General features: G+C 45.9%; 1 protein-coding gene across 2 annotated transcripts in view; it reads left to right on the top strand.

Annotated features, from left to right (window-relative positions):
* PIBF1 (progesterone immunomodulatory binding factor 1) overlaps positions 1-20712 on the top strand; it is a 190503-nt gene that overhangs the window by 8644 nt on the left and 161147 nt on the right. For both annotated transcript variants that reach the window (XM_090024439.1, XM_090024430.1), the window contains exons 4-5: positions 4933-5131; positions 9369-9488. In XM_090024439.1, coding sequence (XP_089880565.1) covers positions 4933-5131; positions 9369-9488 — 319 coding nt within the window. The remainder of the gene's footprint in view (positions 1-4932; positions 5132-9368; positions 9489-20712) is intronic.

Raw genomic sequence — 20712 nt, 5'->3', positions numbered from 1 at the left:
GGAACAGTCACCCCCCCGCTGGGTCCCCCTCAGACCCCAGGGAAGGCTCACCTAGGCCAAGGGTTAATGAGAAACTAGTTAGGGAACTTCTTGAGGGGCTGGGTGTATTCAAGCCGGTCCAGACAATCTCCACCCTAGAGTACTGAGGAAATTGGCTGAAGTCATTGTAGGACCCCTGGCACGGCTTTACAAGCACTCGTGGTGCTCTGGTGTGGTGCCAGAGGTCTGGAAGAGGGCCAATGTGGTTCCCATCTTTAAAAAGGGGAAGAAGGAGGACCTGGGAAACTATACGCCAGTTAGTCTTACCTTGATCCTGGGCAAGCTTTTTGAAAAAATTGTTGCAGCGCATATCCACGAGGGGCCAGCAGGGGAGATTATGCTTAGGGGCAACGAATATGGGTTCATTAGAGGCAGGCCCTGTCACACCAACCTGGTGGCCTTCTATGACCAGGTCACTAAATCCTTAGATGCAGGGGTAGCAGTGGACATAGTCTTTCTGGACTTTCGAAAGGCCTTCGACACTGTCTCTCACCCCGTTCTCATTAAAAAACTGGGGGACTGTGGTGTCGACACCCACACAGTCAAATGGGTTGCCAAGTGGCTGGAGGGCCACACCCAGAGTGTGGTAGTGGATGGGTCGTTTTCGACTTGGAGGGATGTGGGCAGTGGGGTTCAACAGGGCTTGGTCCTCCGGCCCGCACTGTTCAACATCTTCATCAGTGACTTGGGCAAGGGGGTAAAAAGCACCCTGTTCATATTTGTTGATGACACTAAGATGTGGGGGATGTGGGCACGCTAGAAGGGAGTAATAGGCTGCAATCAGACCTAGACAGGTTACAAGGGTGGGCGGATGAGAATAGGATGCGATTCAACACTGACAAATGCAAGGTGATGCACCTGGGGAGGAACAACCGGCACCATACCTACAGGTTGGGGAACTCCCTTCTCGTCAGTACAGAGGCGGAAAAGGATCTTGGAGTCATCATTGACTCCAAGATGAACATGGGCCGGCAGTGTGGGGATGCAATCAGGAAGGCCAACCGTACCCTGTCATGCATCCACACATGCATCTCGAGTAGGTCCAAGGAGGTGATCCTCCCCCTCTATGTGGCACTGGTCAGGCCACAGCTGGAGTACTGCATCCATTTCTGGGCACCGCACTTCAAGAGGGATGTGGACAGCATGGAGAGGGTCCGGAGGAGGGCCACTTGCATGATCAGGGGGCAACAGGGCAGGCCCTATGAGGAGAGGCTACGGGCCCTGAACCTGTTCAGCTTCTACAAGTGAAGGCTGAGGGGGGATCTAGTGGCCTGTTGCAAACTAGTCGGAGGGGACCAGCAGGCACTGGAGAAGTCCCTGTTCCCCCGAGCATTGCCAGGAGTGACCAGCAATAACGGTCACAAGCTGGCAGAGGGTAGCTTTAGGCTGGATATCAGGAGGTGCTACTTCGTGGTCAGGACGGCGAGGATCTTCCAAGAGAAGCGGTGCTGGCTCCTACCCTGGGGGTCTTTAAGAGGAGGCTAGATGTACACCCTGCTGGGGTCATTTGACCCCAGTACTCTTTCCTGCCATGGCAGGGGGTCAGACTCGCTGATCTACTCAGGTCCCTTCCAACCCTGGAAACTATGAAACTATGGTGTGAATTCCAGTGGTCCCTGGCTATAGGTGCCACCCTGCCTTGCCTTTTGCCTAACTTCAGGCTATCCTGGCTAACTACCTCTCATTGAAATTTGCAGTTTCTGACCTGCCTAAATCCAAACTTTATTTTGAAACTTGTCCAAATGGCATATTCAATTCCTTAATCTTCTGAAACATTACAGATTGGACTTTATACTGGCTGACCATAGGACAGTTTTGGTATGTGGACTTCCTTTAGTGAAGTCTTATGTTGGAGAGGATTATGATTTGTGGAAGTCTCTCTCTATAGTTACAGGAAACCTTAGCTATTTGTGGGCTTGGCATTTGCGGTTTCAAATATTTGCAAACCGCAAATGCCGAACCCGCATTTTAAATACGCTTTATGTACTTACAGGTGCACCTCGGGAGCTCCACACTTGCTTCAACTGGGCTTCCACTGCCACTGGACTCCTGCTATCACTGCTGGAGCCATGCTCCCCCGCCCCTTCTCAGCTGCCGGGAGGCACTGCATTCATAAATACAGTGTGCGTTCATATTTGTGGATTTTGCCATTCGTGGGGGATATGAGAACATATCCCCCGCGAATGGTGAGGGTTGCCCATACTTTTATATTCCAACCCTGGTTTGACCATAATCTCAGATCTGTTACAGTCAGGTCTTACTGCAAACAGTATAGCAACTCTTAGAAAAACATCTCTAAATAGTGTCTTAATTGTACAATCTGCAAAGTGGAGTTATTTAAGGGAAATAGAAGTACTGTAATATCCGTAAGGTAAAGTTCTATGTACCTTGTAAATTAGTATTATTTTTAAGCCTAGAGTCATAGAAAGGTTGAATTTATTTTTTTTCACATGCATAAGCCTTTCTCTTTGCAGTCCTATTCTCTGTCCCCTGCCCTGCATAACCCACCCAGACATAACTTCTATTTACCCTTTTAGCCAGATATACATGTAACCCTTCTGCTACGGTGGACTTTGGGGCCTGCTTTGGTAAGCCTCATGAAGTATGTTGAATCAAGGTTGTTCCTGAGCTCTTGTAATAAGCAAGTCAAAACTTTTTATAGTATTTAAATATTTAAAAATACTACTTTCCAAACAAAACCAATCATATTAGAACTTCTAAGGTTGAAAGATGTTTTCACAGAGTTCAAGTAAAACTCAAAAGAAATGTGGGTTTCTTTATAAAAATTTTGGGTCTATAAAAAGTAACTTGCTTAAAATGTCTGGAAATGAACAAGTAGTAACATGTTAGTAAGAAGTCTAGCTGATTTCCACTGTCATTTGATCTTTCATCACTCATGATTAAACCAGCCTAACATCCAGTAATAACACCATATTTAAAAGTTCCCACTGAAAACAGACCCCCCCCCACAGATTTCCTCTTTTACCAGAGAAAAATGCAGATTTTTCATTTTAACAGAGAAACATGGATTTTGCTCTTTTGCAAAAAGCGCTCTACAGGCTGGCAGAGTTCCAGCCTGCAAGGGGCTGCGGGGAGCAGGAGGGGGGTTATCGGGCAGGGGGTGCCATGTGCATGTATGTGCACATGGCCACCATGCAGCCTGGAGAGCAGCTCCCATAGTTAAGGGAGCAGAGTGGTGGGGAATTGAGGCCCCCATAGGGAGGGAAGGGGTGGAGTTGGACAGGGCTAGGGCAATGCATAGGGCTTGCACAGTTGCAGGGCCCTGAGGAAGAGCGGGATAAGGCCATGGATGGTTTGTCCAGGGGTGGGGGTATGTGGCCGGCTCCCTGCCGCTATGCACACTTCCAGGGGAATGTGGGGGACGCATGCCCCCAGATCTGTGTGTGGGGGTTGCGGTGGGCTGCCTGCTGCAGACTTGGGCTGCCCACCCTGCTGCCCTTCCCTGTGGCCTCTGTGGTCCAGAGGGCGGGACCCAGCACAGCAGGAAAGACTGGTGCCAGGCAGGGAACCTCATTGCGGCCGCTGTGAACCCTGCACTGCTCTGGGGACGTGCCCCCTCCTACCACGGAGTAGTGTGGGAGGTGGTGTGGAGTCGTGCCCCACACTGCTCTGGGTTTGGTAGGGGGTGCGTCAGCAGGACAGCGTGGAGCTCACACCAGCAACAACAAGCTTCCCTGTCCAGCCCCACTCTGCCCTGCTGTGGCCACTGGGCTGCAGAGGCCCTAGGGTGAAGGCAGTAGGGCAGGGAGCCCGAGCCTGCAGTGGGCAGCCCACCCCTGCCCCATGCACAGATCTGGGAAGCATGTGTGCCCCCTGCCCCTCGCCTCCTGGACTGTGCACAGCAGTGGTGAGCTGGCATCACCGCTTGCTTAAGCCTGCAGCTGGCAGCCTGGACCACCCCCCCGACTCCCCATGGGTTCCACTTCAGCTGTGCTGTCTGCTGGGGAGGGGGAGCCAGGCTCCCTGCTTAGGCCACAGCTGCTGCCACTGCCACTGGCTCCCACAGGTGGCAGCTGGGGCTTGGACACTGATGCAGGGGGCAGGGGGCTGCAGACCCAGGTCCCTGGTCCCATTGCTCAGGCAGCTGGGGACCCACTCCACAGAGCTGTTGTGGGTGGGGAGTGAGGGGCACCTGCAGGGCTGTGGATGCAAAGTGAAAGGCCTGGACCTGCATCTTGGTGAGCTAAGGGGGCAGGGGGAACTCTCATTTTTCCATGATAAAAACAAGGTCAAATACCTACACTTACAGGTACTTAGAGTTTATTTTACTAGTGTGATTGAGGCACTGGTAGGCTTCCAAATCACTTTAAAATTTAAATATATCAACAAAACATTGTGTGCAGTTGATACCTCTGTGTGTGTGTTAGAGAATTTACCATTTTTTATTACAGAAAACCAGGATCCCTGCTTTTTAGTATGATTTTAGGGAGCTGGATAAGTGCATAAAAGTGGTTGTATGTTGGAAGTGAAAGGAAATTTGTGCTATGGTGTGTGGGAGAGAAAAATATTGAAATTCAAGTTTCAATTGAAATTAGTGTTGCTTTAACTAGTGATTTCTTAGTTTCTTGTATTTGTGCTTGCTAGGAATCAGTTTGGCAGTTGTAATTCCATTTAACTATGTTTTTTAGTTTGAACATATTAAAAATGAATACATCTTAAAAATCTGCTTGAGCTGATCATGAAATCGCTCACGGATGCTAAGCTTGCCTTTGATATTGACTTAAATTTCTGAGCAAGCCACTTAACTTTTATCTTTGTTCTTGTTTTACAAGGAAACTTTACTCATCCCCCTCATTGGTATTGTGGGGATTGATTAGTTATTTAACAACCATTTTGGTGTGCTTATTACAACTTTTTAATGCACTTATTCAGAAAACATCAGGAGCTAATGAAACAGGAAATGGAAACCATTTTACTGAGGCAGAAACAACTAGAAGAAACAAATCATCAGTTGAGGGAGCGAGCTGGAGATATCCGTCGTAGCCTGCGTGACTTGGAATTGACAGCAGATTCCTATGAGAAACTGAAGTCCCTTTCTGAAGATGAGCTTTCTATCCCTGAATATGTTTCTGTGAGTATTTAGTGTTTCTATTACTGTTCAAAATTACAATTGACGTAACTTTTACACATCTTCACCAAGTCCAAGGCATGGGTTCTCTTCTTTCCCTCTACCCACTTCGTGAGTCAGATTCAAACCAGCAGCCTTAGTGGAAGTCGGTGTTAATAGTTGTTGGACATTCCCTTGAGCTGATTAGATCATGGCTACAATGCTTTTTCTTAAATCCCTGTCATTTGTTTTGTGGGTCTTGGTTGGTGCTTGTTTAGAACCAAACTGTCAGGAGTGTGGGTTTTTTCTTCTTTCTCTTTTTTTTTTTTAATACTATTCATAGATTGTTCATAAGGACTAGGCTGGAAAGACAACTGGAGTCAGGTGACCCCAGCTAGTTGACCGTCCAGTCTCTTGAAGATATCCAGAGTAAGTGATTGCAGCACCTCTGGAGGGAATTTATTCCACAGTCTGGACACTGACTGTGAAGAAGTTTTTCCTATTGTTAAGCCTGAAACGGTCTTTGGGGAGTTTGTGGCCATTATTTCTGTATTTTCCCAAGAGCGCCTTGCTGAAAAGTTGTTTACTGAACCCTTGTTGTATTCCTGTGATGTAGCGGTAAGGTGCTACCAAGTCCCCTCTCAGCCTTCTCTTTTTTAGGCTGAAGAGTCCCAAGTCCCTTAGCCTGTCCTCGTATAGCTTGCCTTGCAAGTCTCTGATCATACAGCTAGCCACACTTTTACCTTCTCTCATTCCTTGGATGCTCAAACCAGCAAAATCTCCCTGTGCCTGAAGAAGGGTGACTTCGCCCAAAAGATTGCTAAGAACTTTTTTCCCAGCTACTTAGTTGGTCTAATAAAAGATATCACATCTATTGAGAACTTTACCATTAAAGCGCCATGCAATTTTTGTAGATCAGTGGTTCTCAACCAGGGTGTCCGGAGATCTTTGCTTGCCATGGTGAGGTGAAATTACTCTGTATATGTCTGTTTCAAGGAGATGCATGCAGGGTTGGACTAGGAAGCAACTGGGTGCAGGTGCTTCTGCCTGCATTTATTCACCAATGCTGCTTGCACATGTTAAAAAAAAACAAAAACAAAGAAACCAGCCCAAGCCCCCTTCCTCCCCTTCCCCTCCTACCCCTCACCACCCCCAAAAAACCAAACAAACAACAACCTGTCCATTATTGAAAGAAGCAGCATGTTACTTTGACCCAGCTTGAGAGTGTATATATAGATCAGGTGCTTCAGCAGGGCTTTTTGGTGTTTTTAGTTAAAGTTGATTCAATCAGCTGTTAGATAAAAGCACCAAAAAGGCTCCACTAAAGCACCTTATCTATACAGATGGTAGGTGAGCTGGGTCCAGCTGAGGTGCTGCCTCTTTTGGGCATATGCAGGGTCTATGCCAAGTTTAAAATGCTGGGTTTTTTTGTTTTGTTTTTTTCTAACATCTGCAAGCAGCTCTAGTGGTGGCACAGCAGCCTGGAGATAAATTTTAAGTGCCTGTTGCTGCTTTTTTTGGTGCTGTTGGGCAGATGTCCATATGCCAGGGCTAGAGATCAGGACAGGGATACTTGTATGCTGTGTGTCCTGGAGGGGCAGAGCAGGGAGCTTCATAGACAGTAACCAGTAGCTGCTGCTAATAGAGTCAGAGCTGGGTACGTCTAGGCCTCCTACCCTAGTGTAGCGGCCTCTGTCATTAGACCAGGTAGATCAATACAGTAGCTTCAGATGAATCTTTGGGAAGCTGCTGCAAGCAATTCACTGGCCAGAGCCTAGCTGAGATGGGGTGGGACAGCAGGGGACCTCAGATTGCAGAATAGGGGATGTGTGCATGATCTGTGTGGACAAAGGAAGGGGGCTCTGTGTGTATGGAGGACCAGGTGTACCCTGTGTGTCTGTGTTGCAGAAAGGCTCTGCACATGAGTGTGTGAGCACACAAAAGAAAGGAAACATGCATGTCTGTGCAGGGCGCTGTACTAAATCTGTATGAAATGGGCATGCTACTAAATTCAGAAAAGTTACAGAGGGGGCTTTGAGTCTGAAAACCACTGTTCTAGAAGCAAGGCACACATAAACACAAAACATATTTTAGCTTTGAAAATTCTGTACATCGGGCTAAACAGCACAAAACTTTGGGGGGATTCAAATTTGTTTTTATCTATATTTTGATTAAATGGAGTGCATGTGAAGCACTGTAATTACTTGCACATATTTGCTGTTATCCTCTTCACGAGGGCTGCCCCCCACATACAATTTAGCGTAAGAGTTTTATTTAGTGACAAATCAACATGTTTTGATAGTTATCAACCAATGGGAATCTGTGTTTCTTAAAAAAAAGTAAAAATCCAGAACAATATTAGAAGTGATTATTTTAAGCAAGGTTTTCTTTTTTGCTGATTTAAGTCATGGTATAAATTACTTCAATTTAAATGTGGTAGGGGCACTAGTGTTGTAGCTGTGATGGTCCAGAAAAAAATGGAGGCAAGGATTTTTATGGGTGATACCTTTTATTGGACCAACTTCAAGGTTGGGGGAGATTTCAGTAAGCTTTATGGTACAAAGCACCTGATGAAACATGCCTTTTACTTGAAAGCTTGTCTTCTATTCAAATATAATCTGTGTAATCCTAAAAGGATCCAAAAACTTTAATATTTTATACTACAGTTAAAAGATTAGGTATGTCCTAAATATTTTGAACAAGTTTTCAAAACTGCTTGAAGAAAATGGATGACTGTTGCAGTTCAAGTACAAAGAGATCTGCCCTTCCAAGTAAATAATGTAATCATTATCATTTTGGAGTTAGATTCAATAAACTGATTTTTTTCAGGGGGAAGAGCAAACAATAAATCTTTGATTGCACTTCTGTTCTGAAAAGTGCTTGTGTATACATGACATCTTTGTGCATCTTTGTGCACTGTTTTAATGCAATGTTTTCCAACCTTTTTCACCCCACAGCACACTTACCTAAATAAAAAAGTACCATGGCACACTGGACGTTGTGGGGGGCATGCGGCCAGCCAGACATCAATGAGGGGGAAGGGAGTGGCGTGTGGCCAGCCGAACACCGATGGGGAGGGGTGGTGCGCAGCCAGCTGGATGACATTTTAAGTTGGAGCCACGGCCCCTGCCTGATGAGCCACGCTCCCCGTCTGTCTTTGTCCACAGCAGCAGCAGGCGGTAGGGTGTGGCTCCAGCCCAGTTGGGAAATGCTGTTTTAATGACTAAAATATACTCTTCTTTTTTATTTTTGGAGATTTCTCTTCCTTGGTATACCTAGTCTGCTGTACTGCTCCTGATTTATACCTGTAAAATATTGTTTTCACTTGGCTTGCAAACAAGCACGAATACAGTAAGGTTAAACAGCTGAAGGTAGAACTTGTCATACAGCATTTTTATGATGTGAGCAGAAAAAGATGCAGTTTTCTTTGTCTGGGCTGCGGTCCTAGGAACATCTGACTTCCCATTAAATTATACATTTTACATATATGTGAAACAAAATAAATGTAGAATGCTACTTGTATAAGTTATGCTAGTGTATGTTTTGTCTGTTCATATCTATCCCAAAGTAGTGCTTTGCTGCCTTCCACTGCATACTAGTGAAGTACCATAATAACTACCCATTGTAATTAGCTATCCTGGGATAGCTGCTGACCTTGTTCCTGAACATTATAATTTACAGTGGTTTACAAGTGGATATCAGTTATACTTATCCCAGTTTGCATCTGTCTGTGCTCTTGCTCTCAGCAGAAAGGCTTTGTCATTTATATTCCTCCTCTGTATCTGCACAGCAGTGCTTTTAGTAGTGATTTACTGAAAAGCATTATGAATTGTACTTTCACCTTTCTTCTGGGAGGATGAAAAAATATTTATTTGCAGATTGTGTGTGGATAATATTGGTTTTTAAATTAATGGTTGGTTGAATCAGTGTGAAATTGCGTAAGAGAAGCAAGTCTTGTACTTGAACATATTGTATCTAACCAGTATGTGAGTTCAAGAAACAAGACAAATAAAAATCAAGAGCAAAAATTTAGCTGAGACTGTTGGCAGCAAGCAGTGCATTAGAGTACAGTATACAGAAAACACTAACGTAAGTACGGCATGCATGACAAAATAGTCTTTAAAGTGTGTAAGAGTTTTTTGCAGGTTAAAGAAAAAAAGTTTTAATATATTTTCAGCTGCTGTATATTTCTTTAATCTCAAGGGAAATTTATAGATACCTATATATTTTTTGAGAAGTAACGGTTGTTTGTTTTTCCTAGGTTCGGTTCTATGAAGTAGTCCATCCATTAAGAACAGAATTAAATGAACTGCAGGTGAAAAGGGATAGTCTAACAGAGGAATTAAGTGATTATAAAGTCCAGCTGAAGAGTGTGATGGAGGTTGGTATACTTCAGTTATCCTGTTTAAGAAAACAGTAAAACATCTCTCCTAGTACAGAAGGTACAGGTGATCTCCAAATCAGGTGGAATATAAAAGACATAGCAGTAGAGCATAACGTTTTTAATTCTTATAAAGAAATGGTTTTGTCTGAGTATAAAAATAAAGTGAGTTAATGTTAACAGTTAAAAATCTACATCACTTTATTTAGGAAGTTTTTAATACTTCTCTCTCTCTCTTTCTTTCTTTCTCTTTCACGCTCTTTCTTGTAAATAAAACCCATGACCCATGTGCCTGGAAATTTAGTGGTTAGGGTAGCACCACCACTTTCCTGATGCCAGCTGTCTAGACCCATGGGGAACCCCTGGCCCTGTGTATCTGATCCAAGCATGGAAGGCCAGGTAGGGGCAGTGTTGGGTCCCAGGGCCTAATCCCAGTGTAGAGAGTCAGAAGTGGGCACTGTCAGACCCAGTCCTGAGAGACACAGTGGGTAGTGGTGGTCCCCAGCACGTAGGGATTGAGGGGGGTGCTACCAGGCCCTCGGGGCCCAATTCTGGTGCATGAGTGGGGGGAGGAGTAGTGTCAAGCCCCACAGCCCAATCAGGCCCACAAATAGGCCCCACACAACTCATCTGGCCCATGGGGCCAAGAGGTTGAGCACCACTGGTAAAGACAAATGAAACTAGAAAATAGTGGAAGTAACTCAACTTTTTTCACTCGTACTAAAATCAGAATTTGAAAGTTGTTGCATAGTATGTTGAACCAATCTGCTACTTACCACCACATTTATCATTTTTAAATAAAAGTAATTACGGGTGAACTGATAATGATTTTTTTGGCTGATACCGATGATTGATTTATTAACCATCCATATCCGCCAATACTGATCTGATATCCAATATGCAGCCTGGGGAAGGGGCAGGTGCTGCCCCGCCAGGGCAGGGCATGACATGGGACAAAGTTGTGGGCAGCTCATCTGGTGAGAGGGAGGTGGCTCCTGCTGCTGCATGCACCCGTGGGAGGGTGGCATATGCCCCCTGGATCTGTGCACAGGGTAAAGGTGGGCTGCTCACTGTGGGTTAGGGCTGGGGGCTGCTTCGGCCTCTTCCCAGCGAGGGTCTGGGCCAGGGCTGCACTCAAGATGGGCAGGGGTGGGGTGGGAGGTGGTGACTCTGGGAGGGGTGGCTAAAGGTGGGCTACGGTGAATTTTGGGCTGGCTGTAGCCCCCCCATAGTCCTTCTTCCCAGCACCGCTGACTTGCCTTGCTCACCTTGAGCGCAGCCTTGGCCCATCCCCAACTCGAGGAAGAAGCTTGGCAGCCCCTGAGCCCACAGCAAGCAGCCCACCTTCACCCTGTACACAAATTCAGGGGTCATGTGCCCCCCATGCCTCTTGTGGGGTGCGCACAGTGACAGGAGCTGCTCCACCCCCCCTGCACCCCGTCAGATGAGCTGCCTTCAGCTCTGTTCTGCATCATGCCCTGGCTGGACAATGCCTGTCCCAGCCCCACTCCCTCCCTCACTGTGGGGGCCTCAATCTGCCCCCCACCCCCGTTCGTCTTTCCTACTCCTCTCCCCCACAACCGACTTACAGGAATTTTCTTTCCAAGCAGCTGGGCTGTGTTCCTGGCTTCGTGCATGCACACAGCGTTTATTGGCTACACCAGCCAAAAAAAAGCTAGTTGCCGATAATGTCAGTAATAGTTCTGAAACAATTCAGCTTCAGGTGAATGATTCTGAAAACTGGGAAATGTTAGTTTCGATAACAGTATTGAGATCATAAAAAGGTGTAAATCATGTAAGTTTTAACTTGTATGGCTCTGCTCCCCTTCTCCACATGATGGCAGTCTCTGCCTGTTGTTTGCTAATAGTCCTAGAGATTAAATCTGTTTTACTTTTCCATTGATTCCAGTTGAATCAGGGTAGTTTGTGTTTTATTGCCCATATCCAATATGCACAATGCAATTTAAATTATAACTGGGCTGGATGGTGAGAATGAATGCCAGATAATTTCAGAGGCAAGGATTTTTGCAGATGATACCTTTTATTGGACCAACTGCATGGTTTGGGGTAGATTTAGGGAAGGTTTTGAATGTGAACCACTTCAGGTATGAGCCAGCTTACATTTGAAAGCGTATCTAACTTGAATCCAGCTATGCAGTTGCTTGCATAATTTCTGGACCATCCCAGCTACAGGATCACTCCAATGATACCAAATAATTTAAGGTGATTGACTTGTGAGAGGTGTGACCCCCCAGCTTCTCTCATTCCTTGGAGTCTCAAAACAGCAGAGACTTCTTGTGCCTGAAGAAAGGTCATAGCACCTGAAAGCTTGCAAAAATTTTTTTTCCAACAACTCAGTTGATCTAATAAAAGATATCACATCTACCAAAAGAACCTTGCCTACCTTTGTAACCTTTTGGAAAGTGAGGTGAATGGAGGAACAGGACTCTCTGGCATCTTTTGCTATTGGGGAATAAGTCCAAATCTTCCAGTCTAATGGTGGAAGAACGTTTCAGGAGTATATATTCTTTATATTCTTGGTGTATGTTATTCAAACGTTTTTTTATAAGCTCCCTCTTTTCCTCTGTGTAGTATAGTTAACTTCACCAGTGGTTAAGTAAAGGGTATGTGTAGCATCCTGCACAAGAATAGGATTCAGAGTTGTGTTGTATAACCTCACCATGAACCTGGTATGTTGCATCTACATTGTTACAACTACATCATGTTACAGCACATTGGTTATAGTTCAGTCCATGCAAAATGCAGTTGCTAACGTTTTCTTTATATATTTACTACAGATAACCTTTTCTGAACTTTTCTCTGATACACCCATCAAATAACACATTAAATTAACCATGTTATATTCAAAGTCTGTGTGACATATACTCCTAGTTAGTGTTCTGTACTGAGTTTAATGTTGATGGTGTTCCTAGTTAGATCTACTTCTCAAGTTCTTTCCTGATCATTTATACTATCTCCATGTAGACTTATCTGTATTGTATAAATTCCCAGAGTGTGTATACAAGGCCCCTGTCCTATGCACCTTTTTCTATGTTTAAATCCCCTTTCAAGTCCCATTTTACCTTGTTTCCAACAGTGTTACCTATTACGTTACAGATGTCTGGGATGTGATCTCTTTTTGATGATCAGTTATCTTTTATTCTGAATATTTCTTTTTCCTGTGTTGCAAAAGAATATGAAATGATTTGAGTGTTAAGGCAATTGTATTGTTTTAGCTCCTTTATAAACCATTCCAAAGTTTGTTATTTCTTTCTGTTTCCCCAGGAAGAGAAAGGAACTAGTATATGAGTGTATAAATTGTTAATTAGTAGGGGTATTGGCATTTGTCTGTCTGGCTAGATAAATAGTCACCCACATTTGGATAAATTCAGATACAGTAAATTGAAAATAACCTGTAATATGAGGCACAATATGCTGCTGGGAATTAAGTAGAAGTTCAGGAGAAGGTCAGTCTAGTCAGGGAATAGCAGGGAACACCTAAAGACCAGAGCTCTCTAATAAAGCACTTCTATTTAAAGTGAAACATGAAGGCTGCACAGTGACTTTCAATGAAATAAACCAGCAGGTTTTTTTGAATTCACATGAATGGTTCTGAAAACTGGGAAATGCTAGTTTTGATGACAGTGTTGCTATCATCCTGACACTCAAATCAATCACAAAGCAACCACCTGCAGTTTGATTGAGAGAGTTAAGTGTTGTTTCAGTCTCTTGTTGCCAGAAACTGCAAGGGTCTCATTGCTGCATCGACCAGCGATCAGCAACTTTTTCAGGCTGTGGGCTGGAATGACCCAGCTTGGGTCCAGGACAGGCTGGCGTTAAGACCTTGCCACTTCTACCACTTCGGCTTCTCCCTGTTGTCAGGTGTGCAGCCTCCCTTGCTCCCACTGATGGGATGCTGCAGAAGCCACCCCCTCCTCCCCTTCAGCTCCATAGGCTAGGTTGCTGACCGCTAATGTAGACATTCCTCTGGAAAGGCAATCAGTGACACTCAGCATTCACAGACTCCAGAAGATATTGTGATAATCTGTTGTGGCTGAGACTTAATTTAATGTGACATTTGGAGTTTAGAGAGAGGGGGGGAAAGAGATTTCCTCTTTCTTGGTTATGAAATATAATTTTTAGAACAGCATAGCTCATGCTGTTCCTCTTAATGCTGTTCAGCTTGTTACAAGCATCTGTTCTACTGCACCTAGTCTCAAATTATAAATTTTAGTTTTGTAAGTGAAGCGTGTGTCACTATAGTAATTTTAAAACAAGAGGGGAAAAAACCTTAGCAGCTAGTTCTTCAGGCTCAAAGAATCTTGTTTTTATCTCTTAAAAAAACCCACAAAAACCTGGCTTTTTCTTGGGACAGGCAGTAACTTATCTGTAACTGCCTGCAGGTAATGATATCTGTCCTTTAAGTTTGTATCCACATGGATCCATCCTAAGTGAATGTGTGTAAGGTTGTGTTTGTTTTGTCAGCAGTGTCTGAGGTTGTACATGCATGTTTCATGTTTTTTTAACCTTATTTGAGGATGGAAAATCCCTGTTTGCCATTTGATTCATTCTTGTCACCAAAACCATTCTGTACAACCTTACATCACTATTGTTTCTTGTTGCTACTTAAGATTACCCAGTTAAGTAAGTAGTCAAAGCCTAATGAGTCTATGGCATAGATCACATAGAGATAGTCAGTTGCTGTGGCTAACCATGGTAGAAAAGAGTACTGCTCTTTAAGACTCTGTATCTGGTGCTCATCATCCCTGGCATTGGTTAAGACTCTGCACTCTTCTGATGTAATGCCAGCTCTGTTTGCCAAAGCTGACCACTGACTAGTTCTCCTGCACTACTAACTGCACAGTGGTCAGTCTGAGTCTCTGCTTCTACCTCTGTCATACCTTTCTACTTTGATTTCAGAAACTCCACTATCATACTGTGAGAAAATTGTCTTTGGTGACCATCCCCATTCCAGAGTGATTGATATAGTAGCAGATCCTTCATCATTGGGGCAGTTAACTTTGGTGGTGGATACTGCATCCGGATTTCTTATGTATGATATATGTCTTTGCTCAGTGGCCTAAATTTTGCTCTTGATACTTAAGCTTTAGTGTTAATGATGAAGATTTTGCAGAACCCAACTTTCTTGGCACCAATTTCTGACTCGGCTCCCTTCAACTTCACAAGGATGAGCAACTTCTTTGGAAAAAGGTCACTCCTTTCCTTTATATTTCTCTTTCAACTACTTTTCTAGAATTGCTTCTCACCTGAGTAAGTGAGCGATCTTAGTACAAGAGTATTAGGAAGTTCTGCTTTTCTTCTCAGAAGGATTAGTTTTAGAAGACCATGAGTAATGGAATTTATTCCTCCCCTCCAGCCCCACACATGTACCATAAACTTTTGGTGTGCAGTCCTAGCTGTACTGGCTTTCTAGAATCTTAATCTTCAGTCTCATTACTAATGCTTATTTGTACAGCAAGGTTCTCCTCTTCAGAATAAAGTTTTTTTTCCTGCCAGGTGGTCTGCAAGAATATTGTAACCAAACCCACAGCCTGATTCTCAGGAAGCATTTCACAAAGACTTGAGTTAAGAAGTAGGATAAAGAGAATCAGTTTTCTGATCCTTTAACTCCAACTATTTCTCATCTTCAGATAAACCTGGTAATCCTTCTTTGTCTTTCTGTACAGAGAACCTGAAAGCCACTTAAAACTTTCTCCAAAGGATAACAGATACCTTGGAAATCCCTTTAAAAGAAAAGCTGCATAAAATCATAAAGCAAAAAGTGTTTGCATAAAGCAACGACTGCAACTGAACTCCAGCTAGCTTCGAGCATCAAGGACAATAAAAAGTCCTTTTTCAGATATTTGGGGAGCCGGAGGAAAAGCAAGGGCAACATTGGACCCCTGCTGAACCAGACGGGGCGACTGACAACTGATGCCCAGGAAAAAGCCAACCTATTAAATGGGTACTTTGCGTCAGTCTTTCATCAGTCCCATGGGACGCCCATGCCCTCTATGGGACAGGAACGTCCGGGTGAAGGAGATCCCCTGCCCTCCATTAATGCTGACCTTGTGAAGGAACATCTTGAGAAGCTGGTTACCTTCAAGTCAGCTGGCCCTGACAGTCTAGTTTCATAGTTTCATAGTAGCTAGAGTCGGAAGGGACCTAGGTAGATCATCTAGTCCGACCCCCTGCCTTGGCAGGAAAGAGCACCGGGGTCAGATGACCCCGGCAAGGTGCTCATCTAACTTCCTTTTAAAAATCCCCAGGCTGGGAGCCTGCACCACTTCCCCTGGAAGCCGGTTCCAGGCCCTAGCCGCCCTGACTGTGAAGTAGCGCCTCCTAATATCTAATCTAAACTTACCCTCCGCCAGCTTGTGACCGTTATTCCTGGTCACTCCTGGCAGCGCACGGGGGAACAGGGACTCCCCCAATACCTGCTGATCCCCCCTGACCAGTTTGTAGCAGGCCACAAGGTCCCCCCTTAACCTTCTCTTGTGGAGGCTAAACAGGTTCAGGTCCTGTAGCCTCTCCTCATAAGGCCTGCCCTGCTGACCCCTGATCATACGAGTGGCCCTCCTCTGGACTCTTTCCATATCGTCCACGTCCCTCTTGAAGTGTGGCGCCCAGAACTGGACGCAGTACTCCAGCTGCGGCCTGACCAGTGCCGCATAGAGGGGGAGGATCACCTCCCTGGACCTGCTCGAGATGCCTCTGTGGATGCATGACAGGGTACGGTTGGCCTTCTTGACTTCCTCCCCACACTGCCGGCCCATGTTCATCGTGGAGTCAATGACGACTCCAAGATCCTTTTCCGTCTCCGTGCTGGCAAGAGGGGAGTTCCCCAACCTGTAAGTGTGGTGCCGGTTCTTCCTCCCCATGTGCAACACCTTGCACTTATCAGTGTTAAACCCCATCCTATTCTCATCCGCCCACCGTTGCAACCTGTCAAGGTCAGCTTGTAGCCTATTGCACCCTTCTAGTGCACCCACATCCCCCCACATCTTAGTGTCATCAGCAAACTTGAACAGGGTGCTTTCTACCCCCTCATCCAAGTCACTGATGAAGATGTTGAACAGTGCGGGCCCGAGGACCGAGCCCTGCGGAACCCCACTGCCCACGTCCTTCCAGGTCGAGAAGAACCCATCCACTACCACCCTCTGGGTGCAGCCCTCCAACCAGTTAGCGACCCATTTGACTGTGTGGGTGTCGACACCACAGTCTCCCAGCTTTTTGATGAGGACAGGGTGAGAGACAGTGTCGAAAGCCTTCCGGAAGTCCAGAAAGACTACATCCACAGCAACCCCTGCGTCTAATGATTTGGTGACCTGATCGTAAAAGGCCACCAGGTTGGTCTGACAAGACCTGCCACTGATGAACCCATGTTGGTTGCCCCTGAGCGTGCATTCCTCCGCAAGGCCCTCCTGGATGTGTGCCAGGATAATTTTTTCAAAGAGCTTACCCGGGATTGAGGTAAGACTAACTGGCCTGTAATTTCCCGGGTCCTCTTTTTTTCCCTTTTTGAAGATAGGGACCACATTGGCCCTCTTCCAGTCCTCCGGCACCTCACCAGAGCACCACGAGTGCTCATAGAGCCGCGCCAGGGGTCCCGCAATGACCTCGGCCAGTTCCTGTAGAACCCTAGGGTGAAGATCGTCCGGACCAGTGGACTTGAACATGTCCAGCCTCTCCTGAAGTACCCTAACTCCTCGCTAACCCCTGGCCCAGGCGTGTCTCTCCCGGGGCCCGAGGGGGGCCCAGCAGGGAGGTGGCTGAACTGGTCCCTACTTAGGAAGACAGAGGCAAAGAAATTGTTAAATATGTTAGCTTTGTCTTCTGGCATGACGACTAAGTTGCCCATCGTGTCCTGCAGGGGCCCCACATTACCTGGGACCCTCTTTTTACCCCCTATGTATTTGAAGAAGGACTTCTTATTGTCCTTAATCCGGGAAGCTAGTGCTATCTCCATCTCTGCCTTGGCCTTCCTGACTGCCCCCCTACATCCTCGGGCGACTGTAACATAGTCCTTCTTGGTGATGACCCCATCCCTCCATTGGGTGTATGCCTCCCTTTTAGCAAGGAGACATTCCCGGATGCTCCTAGTGAGCCATGGGGGTTTATGTGCCCTCCTGCTCCCTTTGACCCTTGTTGGGATTACCTCCCTTTGGGCATGGAGGATCGTCTCCTTAAGGAGCAACCACTCACCTTGGACATCTGGCTCCCTTCCCCTCTGGGTCCTCAGCGCTTCCCCAATGATCCTCCTTAGCTTGTTGAAGTCAGCCCTCCTAAAGTCTAGGGCTGTTGCCTTGCTGCAGCCCTTTGCCACCTTACGTTGGATGGTGAATTCCAGCAAGCGATGATCACTGTCTCCCAGGTGGCCCATCACCTGCAGCCCCCTCACCAGGTCGTCACCCGTGGCCAGCACCAGGTCCAACAAGGCTTCTCCCCTGGTGGGGCTGTGCACCTCCTGGGTTAGATGGAGGTCCTGCACTCTGGCTAAGAACCGACGTGAGCGGTCAGACTTGGCTGACTGCTCTTCCCAGCAGATGTCTGGGAAGTTCAGGTCCCCCATGATGACCACATCCTTAGCCCTCACTGCCTCTGTGAGCTGACCTAAGAATTCCTGATCGAGCTCTTCTCCCTGGTTGGGAGGTCTATAGTAGACTCCCACCGTTAAGTCTCTCTCCCCTGGACTGCCTTTTACTCTAACCCAGAGCACCTCAGAGTGCCCCCCCTCTACCCCCTTGCTAATTGACGAGGAAGTATATTCCTCCTTGATGTAGAGTGCTACTCCTCCACCTTTCCTTCCTATCCTGTCCCTCCTGTATAGCCTATAGCCCTTGACACTCACCGCCCAGTCATGTGATGAGTCCCACCACGTTTCTGTGATCCCAGGGTACTCAAGGAGCTGGCGAGCATCATAGCCCAGCCTCTGGCATGGATCTTTGAAAACTCCTGGTGCTCTGGTATAGTGCCCGAAGACTGGAAGAAGGCCAATGTGGTGTCTATCTTCAAGAAAGGGAGGAAAGTGGATCCAGCAGACTACAGGCCCATCAGCCTGACTTCTATCCCAGGGAAGATCTTGGGGGAAAAAAAACCTGCAGCATCCTTATAAGCTTGGCAGTGCTACACTGGCTAGCACTATGGAAGAAAGAGACTTGGGGGTCATGATTGACCACAAAATAAATATGAGCCTGCAATGCAAGGCTGTGGCTAGTAAAGCGACCAAAATGTTGGCTTGCATCCATAGATGCTTCTCAAGCAAATCCCAGGTTGTGATTCTTCCCTTGTACTCAGCCTTGGTGAGGCCGCAGCTGGAGTATTGCATCCAGTTGTGGGCTCCACAATTCAAAAAATATGTGGAGAAGCTTAAGAGAGTCCAGAGAAGAGCCACGCGCATGATCAGAGGTCAGGAAAGCAGACCTTACGATGACAGGCTGAGAGCCATTGGGCTCTTTAGCCTGGAAAAGTGCAGGCTCAGGGGTGATCTGATGACTACCTATAAGTTTATCAGGGGTGGCCACCAGTATCTGGGGGAACTTTTGTTCACCAGAGCGCCCCAAGGGATGACGAGGTTGAACGGTCATAAACTACTACAAGACCATTTCAGACTGGACATAAGGAAGAATTTCTTTACAGTCCGAGCCCCGAAGGTCTGGAACAGCCTGCCATCGGAGGTGGTTCGAGCACCTACATTGAACACCTTCAAGAGCAAATTGGATGCTTATCTTGCTGGGATCCTATCACCCCAGCTGACTTCCTGCTCCTTGGGCATGGGGCTGGACTTGATGATCTTCCAAGGTCCCTTCCAGCCCTAATGTCTATGAAATCTATGAAACATTGGACATATTATATCATTTCTTATAGGTGTTTAGTCATGAATGAAAGCAACTTTGATTTGCCCATGGTCTTCTGGACACACCACCCTTCACTTTATCCCCAAGAGGAGGTTGATAGTATCAAAAACTAGCGAAAACCATTGAGTATTTGTATAGTCTTCTTGTTATGAGCTTTTTAGAGTTGGATGCTTTCTTCAAAAAACATAAGCATCTTGGTCAATTTATATTTATACTTACAGATTTACCTGGAAAAGCTGGACTTTTCTGGGGAAAAAATTAACACTTGGCCTACCTGCAAGTCAGAATTATCAACTGCTTGACTTGGTTAATTCACGGTGACTATTGTCAGTAGAATGAAATTTCTCAATGATTCAAAGAATCCATTCAGTAGGACTTTAAGGATGAACTGAAGTCATTGCAATGAATCCTGGCCTTCAGTATTCAAATACAACTCTCCAAACAGCACTGGATGAATCTTGATAGTGCCACAGGATTTATGGCTAGTCTAGTTACTTCAAAGAGCTCATCTTGACTTCAGTAACTGAACATTCTAAGGGGGGCCTCAACCTTTAAAGAATTTTTGTTTCTTTAGCTATGATATTTAATACAACGCCTAAACTGAGCCATCGAGTTTAATGTCCTAGTCAAGAATCCTCAACCAACTCATATCTGCACCCTTTCTTTCTTCCAGACTTACTGTCCTTGCTCTCCCCCATACATCTGTGACCTAACTTCTGGCTTTTGTGCCACTTCTGAAGTGGACTGGGGTGCCTATCAAGTGGGTACCCATTAGGAGTGGACAGTAATTTTGGGAGGAGGGCTGCTTAATGACTTTCAGTGAGCTGTTGATGGCTGCAAGAGTAGTCCTGTCCCTTGACAGGTGCCCGCCCCCCTGATCGCTATCTTGGGACCCAAAGTCCTACTCCAATCCCTGACCTTTGCCACTGGATGTTCCTTCCCTTGCACCCAGAAGTACTTCTTTTGCCATCCTGGAACCGGAAAAAAAACCAAGTCCATATACTAAAAATAAAACATCTGCTATGACCTGTTCTAATTTTATTTCAAAAATTATTTTTGTCCTGATTTACTTGCATTTGCATAGTATATATAGAGATAATTGCATAATAGCTCAAAGTACAGTCTTCTTATTGTATATTGTGTGTGGGGTTTGATTGGAGGGGTGGGTGGGTATATGCGTCGGATTTGTTGAGAGGATTTGTGAAGGGTTGTCAGGTTTGTGGGGGATGTGGTATTGTGGGTATGGGGTTTTGGGGGGGTGTGGTTTTTGGGTGAATGTAGGGGTGTCTGGTGGGTGTGGGGGTATGTGTGAGTATAGGGTTTGTGGGGGATCTCAGTGTGGGGGTGTTTGTGGGGAAGTCTGGAGT

The sequence above is a fragment of the Crocodylus siamensis genome, chromosome 1, assembly GCF_052110815.1.
Source record: "Crocodylus siamensis isolate JL-2025a chromosome 1, ASM5211081v1, whole genome shotgun sequence".
In the NCBI taxonomy this organism is placed as follows: domain Eukaryota; kingdom Metazoa; phylum Chordata; order Crocodylia; family Crocodylidae; genus Crocodylus; species Crocodylus siamensis.
This window is presented reverse-complemented; position numbering and strand designations above follow the sequence as displayed.